At 40.1% G+C, this 13,072-nt stretch overlaps 1 protein-coding gene across 1 annotated transcript in view; it reads left to right on the top strand.

Moving 5' to 3' along the window:
- The first annotated feature begins 50 nt into the window (after positions 1 to 50).
- Positions 51 to 13,072, top strand: part of ptenb (phosphatase and tensin homolog B) — a 13,809-nt gene continuing 787 nt past the window's right edge. The window contains exons 1-9 of the mRNA XM_046854537.1: positions 51 to 972; positions 7,367 to 7,451; positions 8,689 to 8,733; positions 9,078 to 9,121; positions 9,215 to 9,453; positions 9,681 to 9,822; positions 11,128 to 11,294; positions 11,425 to 11,646; positions 11,826 to 13,072. The exon at positions 11,826 to 13,072 is cut by the window's right edge and continues 787 nt beyond it. Of these exons, the coding sequence (XP_046710493.1) occupies positions 894 to 972; positions 7,367 to 7,451; positions 8,689 to 8,733; positions 9,078 to 9,121; positions 9,215 to 9,453; positions 9,681 to 9,822; positions 11,128 to 11,294; positions 11,425 to 11,646; positions 11,826 to 12,011 (1,209 nt within the window). The 5' untranslated portion in view covers positions 51 to 893 and the 3' untranslated portion in view covers positions 12,012 to 13,072. The remainder of the gene's footprint in view (positions 973 to 7,366; positions 7,452 to 8,688; positions 8,734 to 9,077; positions 9,122 to 9,214; positions 9,454 to 9,680; positions 9,823 to 11,127; positions 11,295 to 11,424; positions 11,647 to 11,825) is intronic.

The raw sequence follows: 13,072 nt of genomic DNA, 5'->3' as shown, positions 1-13,072 counted from the left end.
TTGTGCGGCGGAGCACTATTTCGGCTGACCCTTTTCTTATTGGAAGCCATGATGGAAGTTGGGCAGCAGGAGAGCTGAGCGGCGGAGCAGCGACCGAGGAGTAGAACGGGGACCGAGTTGGGATCTTCTGCACTCTGCTCCATTTTTTTTTTTTTTTTTTAAATCACATATAACCCGGGAGGGTTTTTTAATTCTTATGGTGGAGGCTGTCAAACTTCTCTTTATGCATTGGAATACCGAGGACGACGTGGATGGATGATTTTTTTATGCGTTTTTATGTATTTTCCTTTTCAAAGATGTGCGTATCTGCTAGCCCGCTAGCTAGCCAGCTAGCCGCTTGTTAGAGCCACACGGAGCCTGCTGTCTGCGTGCCTGCCGCCGCTGCCAACACCGCCGCCGCCGCCGCCGCTAATATTCCGCTTCAGACACGTCGGAGAGGATTTTCTCTCCGCACTTCGGGCACAATCACGGCGACTGCGGCGCATTCAGAGACTTGGCGTGCTTCGGAAACATCCCTCTGCGAGACGTGGAGACGCGTGTACCTTCGTAGCGGGAGGATTTGCGGCCGTGTCGGTGTGGATTTGGGCGGCTGGGCCTGCTCCAGGCCCTCCTTCTGTATGAGCGAGCAGCAGAAAGAAGAGCAGCAGCAGCAGCCAGCGCACGGCCGCTAGCTAGCAGGTGAAGCTAACGCTAAAAAAACAAACAAAAAAAAAAACAATAAAAGACGAAAGGCTAGCGCATTCGAAAGGACTGCGAGACAGACAGAGGGAGGGAGAAAGGGGACAAAAAAGCCGGAGGAAGAAGAAGGGAAAAAAGCCTTAACGACGGCATTTCACCCGGAGGCCACGATACTCTCGATTACTTTAAAAACCCTAAAGACTCCTTTTACAGCTATGGCTACTATCATACAGAAGATGGTCAGCCGAAACAAAAGGAGATACCAGGAGGATGGGTTTGATTTGGACTTGACGTGTATCCTCTTTTATAATCACACCTGCTCCATATATAATAGTAACAGTATATGATGGTAATATGGTATAATAATAACCAATATGTGTGTGTGTGTGATTGTGCGATTGAGGTTTTGACCCCTGATCTGATCAGTTCAGCTGAGCGTCAGTGAGGGATATTAACTGAGCATTAACCCGTTTGTGCTCAAACTCCAGCCAGGGACAATGTCAGCCTGTCAAACCAAGCTGTGATTTTAGTGTCATGATGTCCCCACGTCTCAGTTCCCCCCTAAAAAACCTTTGCATTATAAGGATCATCACACCGTGGCTCTGAAATGTGTACATTACATGTTTGAATTTGCCTGGAGCAATGTTAGAGGAGATGATTGTGATGCTGGACACTTCAGTTTCTCTGTTTCTGCCTGAAAGGTCACGGATGAGCTGCTGAATATCCTGTCAATGCTTTTCTGCTTAGCAGTTAAAATTTGGCCCCTTTTTTTTCTTGTTCTGCCATCATTCCATGTGATGTTCGGTGTAGACGTTTCAGTGTCAGGAGTGTGACCGTGATCTCCTTATCTCCTTAAAGCGAGCTGGCGTTTTTGATCGGGAACAAAAGCTCTGTGGTGTGGTGCTGTGCGCAGCGCAGAGGATCTGCTGGCCTACATAACGCAAGATTACACTCACCATCAGGGCTACACACAAAGGAGCATTGCATCAGCTGCTTGCAGAAAATGGCTGATGTTGAGAGCCCCTTTAAACCAAACATATTCCCAAATTGAGCCGCTTGTGTCCGAGATATTTTTTGTTTCAGGTCTTTGTGGTTAAGGTGATATTGTGGTTTTGTTGAGGTGTTTTTTTTTTTTTTTTGTGTTTTTTTGCGTCTGTGATTCGTCACGTTCATTTATGATTAATTGTGTAATGATCTTGTTAGGTTTATTTTACTGGGCTGGTACACGAAAGGGTTGTATTTGGGTGAACAGAGGCTTCTGGTCTTGTCCATTGTCTTGCAGCAGTGGTTGTGGGTTCGAATCCTTGTATCAAAAAATCTGAGCTGATGTTGTGTGATCGCCCGCCCTGTCACTAGTTTATAGAGCTTATGCCTGAACTATCCTGCCTTTGCAATGAAGCAACAGTCTTTTTCATTGATGTTGGCACTTGTGGTAGATGTTAAAGGTCACCTGTGCTCGTGTTTGAGAGAGATGGCGAGAAGTGGTTTGGTAATATTTGCTGAGGTGTTGAGACTCCATTTGTGGACAGCCATGCTAATGTGAAGATTTGGTACCCATACCCGTTTAATTGTGTGCTTTACCTCATCAACGTCATAGACTGGAGTTTGTGTTACTTTAGAAACTCACAAATTTCCAAGCGGCTGCTGCCCAAGTTACATTCGTTACTTCTCGGTGGATGAGTGACGACCCGTATTGGTTTGGTTTTTGGCTGTTAAATGAACCCTGATGAAACCTCAGGCTCGTCATGCAAACTATTCCTTTTCACTTCACGCTGACCTTTTGTAAAGTTTCACGTACTTCTGCTTTGGTAATGAACTCTGTATTTGTCATGGCACCTCATTCCCCTTGCATTCTAGGTGTAGCATTTCTTGCAGCATTCCAGGGTAAAAGTTGCAGTTAGTTGGCTGATTTTATTAGCAGGATTTCTGCTTTCTGAGAGCACAAACGATCATCTATTTCATTTGGGCCTGGATTACATGATGCCAGAGTTCGCTACAGATTCAAATTCATCGAGAACTGATTAGTTGCTTTTATATAAGTAAACCTATCTGCTCTCACAGAAGTACACCAGATGGTGTTTTTTGAAGCTATAGGCTCTAGTAGGCCACATGGTGTTTCTGAACCTAAAGCCTATAGTGTTACCGTAAAAAACGCCGGTGTTGTGTGTGAACATGTGCATGGGGTTGTTTTAAAGGACTGCTCAATACGCTGTATTTATATTAGGTGCATATATGAAAATTGACATTTATCTTGATATTTCCACGTATTAACCAAAAACTGTAGATGCTCAAGAGATATCAGACATTTAAAAAAAAATTTTGTATAAAAATGGTTTAAAGTGTGCAGCTATAGGATGTAGATTCCACGATATACAATTATTATACTATTATACTAACAATACAGGCATTGAAGGTACTAAATGAGATAACGTAAAGAAAAAAAAGCCATTCCTCTTGCTTCATTTCATATTTCGACACTGTACCAAAACAGTCAAAAAGTAATTTCTGTTACTGAAATTGTTCGTAAAGGATACAATGTAAGAGTCTTTTGCCATTGTGGAGACAATTTCTTGACATTTACAATTTTATACTTTCTATAAAGACAGTAAAAGTTTTCATGTCTCAGCCTGTAATGGCCTGCTTTTGCTTTTAATCAGATGCTCTCAGATGGCGTGTCCCACCCCCTTGAAAATACTTCAGGTATCATTCTATAGCATCTAGTTAACATCAAAATGCAATCATTCATCTAGTTTTGGCTGTGCAGCTTTTTGCACATTGTTCCCTTGTGTTAAAAAGCTGGAGTGTGTGCGCGTGCGTGCGTGCACAGACTTCCCGCTTAAAAATCAGCTTAAACATGACCTTAATGCTAAAACTCAGGTCTGTGTAAGAATGCATATCGTTTTATAAAAATCTATTAAATGTGTATGATGCAGCAAACAAACGAAGGGTAAAATGGTTTTTAGGCTTATTATTAAAGCTTGTCCTTTCTGGTATGAAATAGTGGTTCATAAAGCTTTGTTTTAGGATACTGGTCGACAAAGTCATAGTTAAAAGTTCTCTGTTTAGCTGGTTTACGCAAATTTTTATGTATTTATTTTTTTAATTTGTATCTGTGAGGCGCAGAATATCTTGTGAGAATCACTCATTTTTTCTCCTTCTTTGACCATGTTTCAAAAGGAAATATGTACAAGTATAAAATCTAGTAACGGCGCTCAATCCATCTAATACACAATTTAATGCTTTCCCGGTGGTTTCTTATGGTTCTGTGCACAGAGCCACACAGCTACATTGCTAACAAATAGTGGCCAATTGCTTTTGCTTTCCAAAAGGAATTCTGTGAAAGGATGACTTTTACAATCCTTTGACTGAAGCATTAGTGAAACCATTTTTACAAAACATTTATTGTCTGCCCCAACAAGTGCCCCATGAGTCATAAGTGAGCTTTGAATGAACTGGAAACAGGAAAACATGCCGAAGTGCTTGTTTGTGGGTAACGCATGTATGTACACTCCAGAAGAATAGATGGAGACCAGTTGAGAAACAGCTGGATTAAGTCTTCACTATGCAGTTCAGTAAGGACTCTAATTTCTGTTAATTTAGTTGACAATAGGAGGTTCAGAGTAAAAGTTAATGCCACTGTAGTTATGATTTAGTCTAAACACGGACAGATTTGCAACCTCAAATTTGAACAATTGTGATGTTGACCTGGTGATTAACGACTGATTAGGAAGGCTATTTATAGCCAGGTTGGTAAAACAAGCACTTTAACTGAGGAAGGACATGTTTCTGTACCAGCACAGTGTGTGGAAATGTGTTTGTTTGCTCAGTCTAGATAGGATTTGCCAGTACAGTGTCTGTGCTGTGAAATAAAAAATAAATATCATTCACATTACTACCTGCAGGAGAGGTTGAAAATGGTTCAGTTTTGTACAGTTTTAAACATTATGGGGAGAAATATTGAGGATTTTTTTGGGGGGCTAGTATTTTCTTTCTTCTCTTTTTCAAGTTTTACCGCTCTGCCTTTCTTACTTCAGATTTTGATAGGCAGCGGAACAGTTTTCTTTTACTGGCTCACTATTGAAACGCCTGAATAAACCAGGGTGGATTTCGTGCAAGTTAGGTGCATGAGAGTAAATTAGGGCACGTGTCGTGTAAATAAGGTTTTAGTGGATGGCAGCTTGTCCATGCAGCTGAAGCTGATTCATCATTTACACGCAAATTGCTGCTCGTTTGGATGTCGTGCGAGTTTCATGAATCAGACACAGATTTATTCAGACGTCATTCTGTACGCTTGAATCTGTGCAGCTTTGATGAATAAAGGCCAGAGTACTGGCAGGATCGGATTAATTTCCACAGCTTGTGTACTTGTTGGACAACTTCAGTCAAGATGGGTGGAAGAGGATTAAAGACGTATCGGGAAACTGTTGGTGTATAAGTTCAAGTAGAAATTAAATGCAGTAGAGTGTTTTGGAGAATTCGGCCCAAGAACACAATTTTTTTTTATTTATTAATTTTTTCAATTGGAAAGCTGTACATGTCAGCTTCATACTGTCCAACTACAACAATGACTCAAATGTCTGTTTTAGGCATAGCACTGTTTGTGTGAGAGGGAAAGCTCCTATTGCAGATCTGTGTGTGCTCATCAAGTCAGAAATATGCAGTTCTGAAAGGATTATACAGTCTGTGGAACAATGTAGTTCGGGTATGATTTGCATTTTTGGCCTGATCGCAACTCAATGGTACTTATTCACAAGGAATACTGAAGTCTTAGGCTGTCTTTATGTAAACGTATAAGGAAGGGAATCGTGGCAGTCTGATTAAATACAGTAAGACACAACAGAGAGTGTACTGTCTCATTAGATTGTGGTATACATTACATCTTTTTTCTTTTTTTTTTTTTTTTTTTTTAGTCGGTGTCTGTACTGCTGAGCTTGGTTTTATGCCATATGAAGAGTTTCTGCACAGAAGGAAATCGCACACCTCAAGCTGTTCATTTCAGAGACCCTCTTATAGTCAGTGCGTGTAGATAATGTTGTTAAATTAAGTTTCAGATTTTTTTTTTTTTTTTTAAATGTATGACTAGTATAAATGACATGCGTAATATACAAAATAATGGCGAGGATACGGGGTGCCAGCTGGACTGTGGGTAGGAAGCGAGTCTGTTAATGTAGGAGTCATTTTGTGTGCACACTGTTGTCTGTCTTAGAAATTCTCACGGAGTTTTCTGTAGTTCTCCTGTTTGTTGGCAAAAGGTTCTTTGCAGAAAATATAGTATTTAGTGACTTTTACAATTTGAGTTTCATGAATAAATTCCCAGGCTGTGTATCTGTAGTTATCTGTACACTAATCATTTTTGCAATGCCGAGCCTGAATGTTTACAAAACAGATCAGCTTTGCCCCACTTGCTCATGGTTTTTTCTTGTTTATAGTAGCCATTAAAACTATAAAACTATTAAAACTCTTTGCTCTTTGCATTATCGTGCGTTTTAAAATGAGGGGAAACGGTTCTGGTATCAGAAAGCTCTTTTCAGTGAGTGTCTGTCACGAAACACACTTCACACAAACATAACGTGCAGTTTTGTATCAGCGGTCCACAGGCAGTTGCCCTTATTTTGTCCAATGGCATTTTATTAATGATTTCTTTAGAACTATAAGAGCACGGGGGAAGTAATGCTGGTAAAAATCCTGGTTTTTAAGTGTGAAATCTGCGAGGGTATGTTCATCTGCTGTAGATTGACAAGTGCAAAGGAGACGAGGGAATTGTAGTGGCGAAGTTAACAATGAATCTGTAAAAGGGGCTTAACCTACAGAAGGCATTTCCTCTTCAGTGTGTCACTAGATGTAAATGAATGTTGCGTGTATGCGTTTCCTTTGTGCCCGAGTGGATTGGTTTTGGCGATGGGTGATAAAAATATCACAATCCTCATAAGGCATTTTAGTGATCCGCAATGCGCACCATTTATATGGGCCTGTAGGTTTGCTTACAAACTGCCAGTGATAGTGTTGCATTTAAAATCTCATCTATATAAACAATCTTTATTGCTATTAAACTTATATTTGAAATAAAATGATATAGGTGAGTTTCTTCACCCCTCTCTGTATACACTTTTCTCTTTTGAGCCAATCCTTGTCATGAGGCGGCCATGTCGTCAGAAGCGTTTCTCCAGTTCTGCATGCGTGCTGCTCCACTGCTCTGTGTGAATGTCAGGCAGCGAGGACTGATGAGCCCTCATGGCACTTGTTATAGAAAGGTGAGGAAGGAAAGCGATTCTAGGCCGGGCCGAGGCTCAGTGTGATTTATTTAGTGCCCCTGTGTGGCCTTCTGGGTTAAAGGTCCCTGCATTAGTCTCTTGCAGTGAGACCCATCTGTTGTGTATTAGCCAGGAGTTATATTCTCTGGCTTCTTGTTGAAAGTAGAATGCCACATTAGATATGTAGAAGTCATTCGGTTTTTGCTGATCGCTGCCTTTGTGTGTCCACTTCTCTATGTCTGAAAGTTTGTGTAATGTAATGTATCCCATGGCTCACCCTTTCGTGGGTGTACGGAGATGAAGTTTGCTCATAAGCCGTAGCAGGCCGAAAATTTACAGTTACTTTCCAGAATGTGGCGATGGTCGTTTTTGTTGGCAGCAACTTTGTCAATTCTCCAAAAATGTCTTTCCTGGGTTTCCTTAATTCTGCAGAACAGATATTTATCCCAACATAATTGCTATGGGCTTTCCTGCTGAGAGACTCGAGGGGGTGTACAGGAACAACATAGACGATGTTGTACGGTAAGTGGCACTTGTATATGATTTTAAAAGACACGCACAATGTTAAACCTGATATTGCTCTCTTGCAATAGTGCCTGTTATAAAGATTTCAAGCTTATTGGAAGAAAGTTTAGGTTTTGAGATATGTACGAGATATTGACATCATCTGCTTTATATCTGCTGGCCTCAAATATGTTGTATAACAAAATTGTAAAATATATTGTTTGCAGACCTTTCTAACATAAGCAAGTTGCTTAGAAACCCATGCATGTTTTACCAATGCTTATGTTCTTTATTGAACACTGAAAATAAAAAAGGGAATTCTGTATGTTGTAAATATTGAATGCAAAATTTTTATATGTAAAAATGAGAAATTGATATTCCTGTATCTGCAAACACTGTATGTTGTGACATGATTTAAACACAGTGTGATTTCATTATATTTTCAAGCCCTAGCACAATGTTCATTTAGGCTTAAAATTCATTATCTCAATGACCTTGATCACCTCCTCTTATCTGAACACCGTGCACCCTGTGACATTTGTAGAATGAACATGTTTGGGGCAGAAAAAGAGCAGCAATGATGCACGTCTCTGTCTAACTGCTGAACAATGGAATTCTGCATTGCTGCATCACTATCTGCACGTTAAACTAGTTCATCTGAAATCTGAGCTGATTTCAAATAATTATGAAAGCCAATTTTTTATACTGAGGTCACCACAGGAATCCATGCACACTTTGTTTAAATAGTTCAAATTTTATTTGTCACATACATGCAGAGTACGACATGCAGTGAAATGCTTTATACGACCGTCCAATGATTAAGCATGAAAAAAGGAATAGACTATAAGGATAAAAAATAAAGTAGATAAATAAAAAAGTGTAAAATATAGAAAATATTTGTATTTACATGAATCTAGATGGGGATGGATGCATATGGCAGATATTGACAGTAAAAATTAAAGTGATTGGTATATCTATCTATTTATTTATTTATTTAAATGATTTATTTTGCCATGTAAGGGAAAGAGTAATTATACTGCAGTGAACTTTTGCCACAGACCACCTGTAGGTCTCATGGTGAGAACTTCAGTGCGTATGTCCACTGTGAAATTGTGCATTTGTCAGAGTGGCACGAGGGTTGTAAAGACCACACTCATCAGACCGTGGTTTGGACACAAGTAGTGAGGCGTAGAGATAGATGCATCTTTCACCATCATATGTTTCTGGAAAAGTAATTATCACTTTTTCTCCACAGGTTTCTGGATTCAAAGCATAAAAATCATTACAAGATATATAACCTGTAAGTACATGTTAAATCATAGAATTTCCACCATTTTTCTTTTTTAAACATTATGCCAAACACTTTATAGACTTGCTAATATATCAGTCTGTATTCTTTTTAGCCGTAAAGTATGATATAAATGGAACTAAAATCTGTGGTGTTCTATAGAAAAATGTTTCTTGTGCCCGGAGTTGTCTATTTGGCCTAATTAGTTATCTAAAGGTCATGATGAGATTCAGTTCAAAGTAATATATTGACTGGTTTTGTGTTTACCTGCCTGAAATACATATTTCTATTTCTTTGTTCTGTGAGTTGAATGTAGGTCATGATTTCATTCTTTGTTTTATTTATTTTTTCTTCAGATGTGCAGAGAGACATTATGATGCTGCCAAATTTAATTGCAGAGGTAAGATGCAAAGCCCATCTCCTTTGACCTAACCACCTCTCAAAATAATTAGGCTTTAGTACCAAGTCTTTGACCTTTGTTTGTCTCCTGCAGTTGCACAATACCCATTTGAAGATCATAATCCTCCACAGTTGGAGCTCATCAAACCGTTCTGTGAAGACTTGGATAAGTGGCTCAGTGAAAATGACAATCATGTGGCTGCCATTCATTGTAAAGCTGGAAAAGGGCGGACGGGCGTAATGATCTGCGCATACCTATTACACAGAGGCAAGTTCAGAAAAGCAAAAGAGGCTCTGGATTTTTATGGGGAGGTCAGGACCAGAGACAAGAAGGTAATTGGAACCTTATCTTTTCATGTTTATGAAAAAGAATAGTGTAAGAAGTTTACTGTCATATGATTCTTATACAATAGTTTAATGCTATAGGAAGACTCAAGAAAATTATTTATTTTTGTTTAAGTAATGTCTTGTCTAGTTCAACTAAATTCGAGACGAGATTCAATGTTGTCTGTAATGTGACGCAAACCGAGGAAGATATTTTGGTAATTTGCTGCTTACAGGGCGTGACGATACCCAGTCAGAGGCGATACGTCTACTACTACAGCTACCTTCTGAAGAACCAGCTCGACTACAAACCGGTGGCACTGCTCTTTCACAAGATGATGTTTGAGACGGTGCCTATGTTCAGTGGCGGGACCTGCAGTAAGTACTTCGTTCCCGCAGGCGTATGTGCTGCTCTTAGTCCTTGAATTCTCACTTAACCTGTCGAGGCACTACTGCGCTCTGACTATAGCCTCCCACCCCCACATCCATACTTCCTTTAAGCTCTGAATGATCATATTGGGTGACATTTTTACTGATGCAGCCCTTAAGGCAAAAGTTAACATTTTTATGCAGTTTTCATATGAATGCCAGGAGATCAGTTCAGTTCCCTTCTTGTGCCTACTTAGGTTGTCTTTACTCCTCACAAAAAGTCAACTCACACACTTGGCTACAACTAAAAAAGGCTTAAACTGGACATCTTTGTCCTTAAACCTAAAGACTGAGACAGTCTGACAAATTGAACTGTGAAGCTCATTCTCCACCAGTCATAAAGATTTTAATTAGGGGGAAAAAAGTCTATACACCAATTAGCCACAACTTTAAACCCACATGTCTAATATTATGTAGGACCCCCTTGTGTTACCAACACAGTGCTGACCTGTCAAGGCATAATCTTCAAAACATCTAAAGTTGTGCTGTGGTATCTTTTGGGAGTTTGGGCCTCCATTTTTGTCCAGCACATCTCACAGAAGTTCGTTCAGATTGTGTTTTGGGAAATTTCGAGGCTAGATAAACACCTGGAACTGTCATGTTCAATCAATTTTCATGAATTTAAAAAAGACTACTGATATTCAAGTTTACCATTGCCATGAAGGGGAGTACTTGGTCTGCAACAATGTTTAGGTAAGCGATGAGTATCATAGTAACTTCAACATGAATGCAAGCCAGTACCCAGAACATTCACTAGAGCATCATGCTCTATCCTCTGGCGTGCCTACTTCCCGTTGCGCATCTTTTGTGTTTTCTAGCTCAGACTGGCTAGTGTTAGCTCCCTACGCTTCTCATTGAGCCTCGGGCTGCCATGACCCTTTCGCTGGTTTACTGGTTGTCCTTTTTTGGACATTTTCCTGGACACTTTTGGGAGATACTAATCGCTGCATAATGGGAACACCCCACAAGACATTCAGTTTTGCAGGTAATCAGTCTACTAGCCATAACAATGTGACCCTTGTCAAAGATCTTGCTCTGGTCCTTATGCTAGCCCTTATTTTCTGCTTCCAACAAATCAACTCTGAGAACTGACTGTTTTCCATGCTGCCTAATGTATCCCACTCCTGACAGGTGCATTGTAGTGAATTAATCAATACATTACACCTTTTTGTGGTTTAATGTTCTGGCTGGGATGGATGAATGTGCTCTGAGGGGTGTAGGGAGAGTAACAGTTTGAAAACGTTTCTCTCACAGATCCACAGTTTGTGGTGTACCAGCTGAAAGTGAAGATCCACACGTCTAACCCAGCACACACGAGGCGTGAAGACAAGTACATGCACTTTGAGTTTCCCCAACCGCTGCCTGTGTGCGGAGACATCAAAGTGGAATTTTTCCACAAACAGAACAAGATGATGAAAAAGGTACGCAGCTCTTAAATCAGTATGAAGGAAGTGCAGTCACGTGTCGGAGAGACCACAAAAATGTTTTAATTGCTGCTAAATTTAACTTCAGGTTTGTATGTTTGTAATGCTGTGTGGTGTATTTAAACAGGACAAGATGTTTCACTTTTGGGTGAACACTTTCTTCATCCCTGGACCAGAGGAGAACATTGAGAAGGTAGAAAACGGGAGTTTACTGAAGGACATGGATGGGATCCAGTGCACAGAGAGGGGGGAGAATGACAAAGATTATCTAATACTGGTTTTAACAAAGAATGACCTGGACAAGGCCAACAAAGACAAAGCCAACAGATTATTTTCCCCAAACTTCAAGGTGAGTTCGGCTCACACGCAATACACGCCAGCGTGGTTAGTGCTAGTGTGATAGGCTTAGGAAGCTGTTCTGGAATATGAAAAATGATGAAATAAGCAGCATTTATTAGAACCAGATGTTTCTGCTGTCATTGTGTTTTTAGTTAAGCAAATAAATATTTTTTTTTATTTTTCTTCCAGGTGAAACTATATTTCACAAAAACAGTGGAGGAACCATCCAACTCAGAGGCCAGCACTTCAGCGTGTGTAACCCCGGACGTTAGTGACAATGAACCGGACCATTATCGATATTCTGACACAACGGACTCAGACCCAGAAAACGAACAGCTGGACGATGATCAACACACACAGATAACGAAAGTTTGAACTTATTTTGTTTATGGAAAGACAAAAAAAAAAAAAAATCTTTACATAAACCAGAGTTGTAAAAAGGAGAAAACTTGAATATGAACTGAAAGCAAGTCCTTTTTATTTTTTTTTCTTTGTTTGTTTGTTTATTTTTTTTGCCTTTCCAAAAAACAGAAGTAAACAATGTGGGACATTTTTCATGCAAGATGCCTCCGTTTTAGGGACACTATTTCTGACCAATTAGCTTCCCCCCCCCCGTTTGCCCCTTTTATTGACAAAGTTGTTCACGCCTCCGTAGCTAGGAGTGCGGGATGGGTGAAGTGTGCTGCTGCATCTCCTGTTCATAACAAGGCCAGTGCTAAAGTCCATGTCCATCCCCTACATGTGCCCTCTTCTAGTGCACGATCATCCATCGGACCTTCTGTTTTACGTACTGTGAAGCTTTTCGTGCTGTCCGCAGACTAACCCCACCCCTTAAAGAAAATAGTACAATGCAAGCATTCATAGTCTGCTAGCATCGTTGCCACTAACATAGTAATATATTAGGCTATATGCAGTTTTAACTTTCCCTCTCCCTTCTACCCTTTGTCTGTTAACTACAAATGCAGCAGAAACACACCGTAACCCCAATATTTTGTCAGTGGTGTGATGTTTTTGTTAAATTTATCACAGCAGGGAAACCAGTGTTGCAATAATGTTGACACAATAGTGGACAAAGGTTTGCATGCTAATTGAATTAGTATCCATGTTGAGTAAATAAATGTTATACAATTTTATTTCTCTCCCTTCGTATGCGACGTTTCTGCTGGCATTGAGGTTCGGTTTATGTTGAGTTACCAGGTGATGTCCCCACCTCATTCTCTCACCAGGTGTATTTGTATTAATTGTTAAACCATCAACGACATTATATTTTATGTCACATGGGTTCCCCCCCCATTTAAACTGCTGATGTGTAATTAATCAGCTGGCACAGAGCAGATCTCTTCTGGGTTCTTGTCAATCAGTCAGGCTGTTTACTGTGTTGCTAAGTTATCAATATGAGACGGAACTTGTCTTGAGGTTTTGGCGTGGCCACAGTG

This window comes from Silurus meridionalis, chromosome 7, assembly GCF_014805685.1.
Source record: "Silurus meridionalis isolate SWU-2019-XX chromosome 7, ASM1480568v1, whole genome shotgun sequence".
Lineage (NCBI taxonomy): Eukaryota > Metazoa > Chordata > Actinopteri > Siluriformes > Siluridae > Silurus > Silurus meridionalis.
The sequence above is the reverse complement of the archived record's forward strand: the minus strand, read 5'-3'. Positions and strand labels throughout refer to the sequence as shown.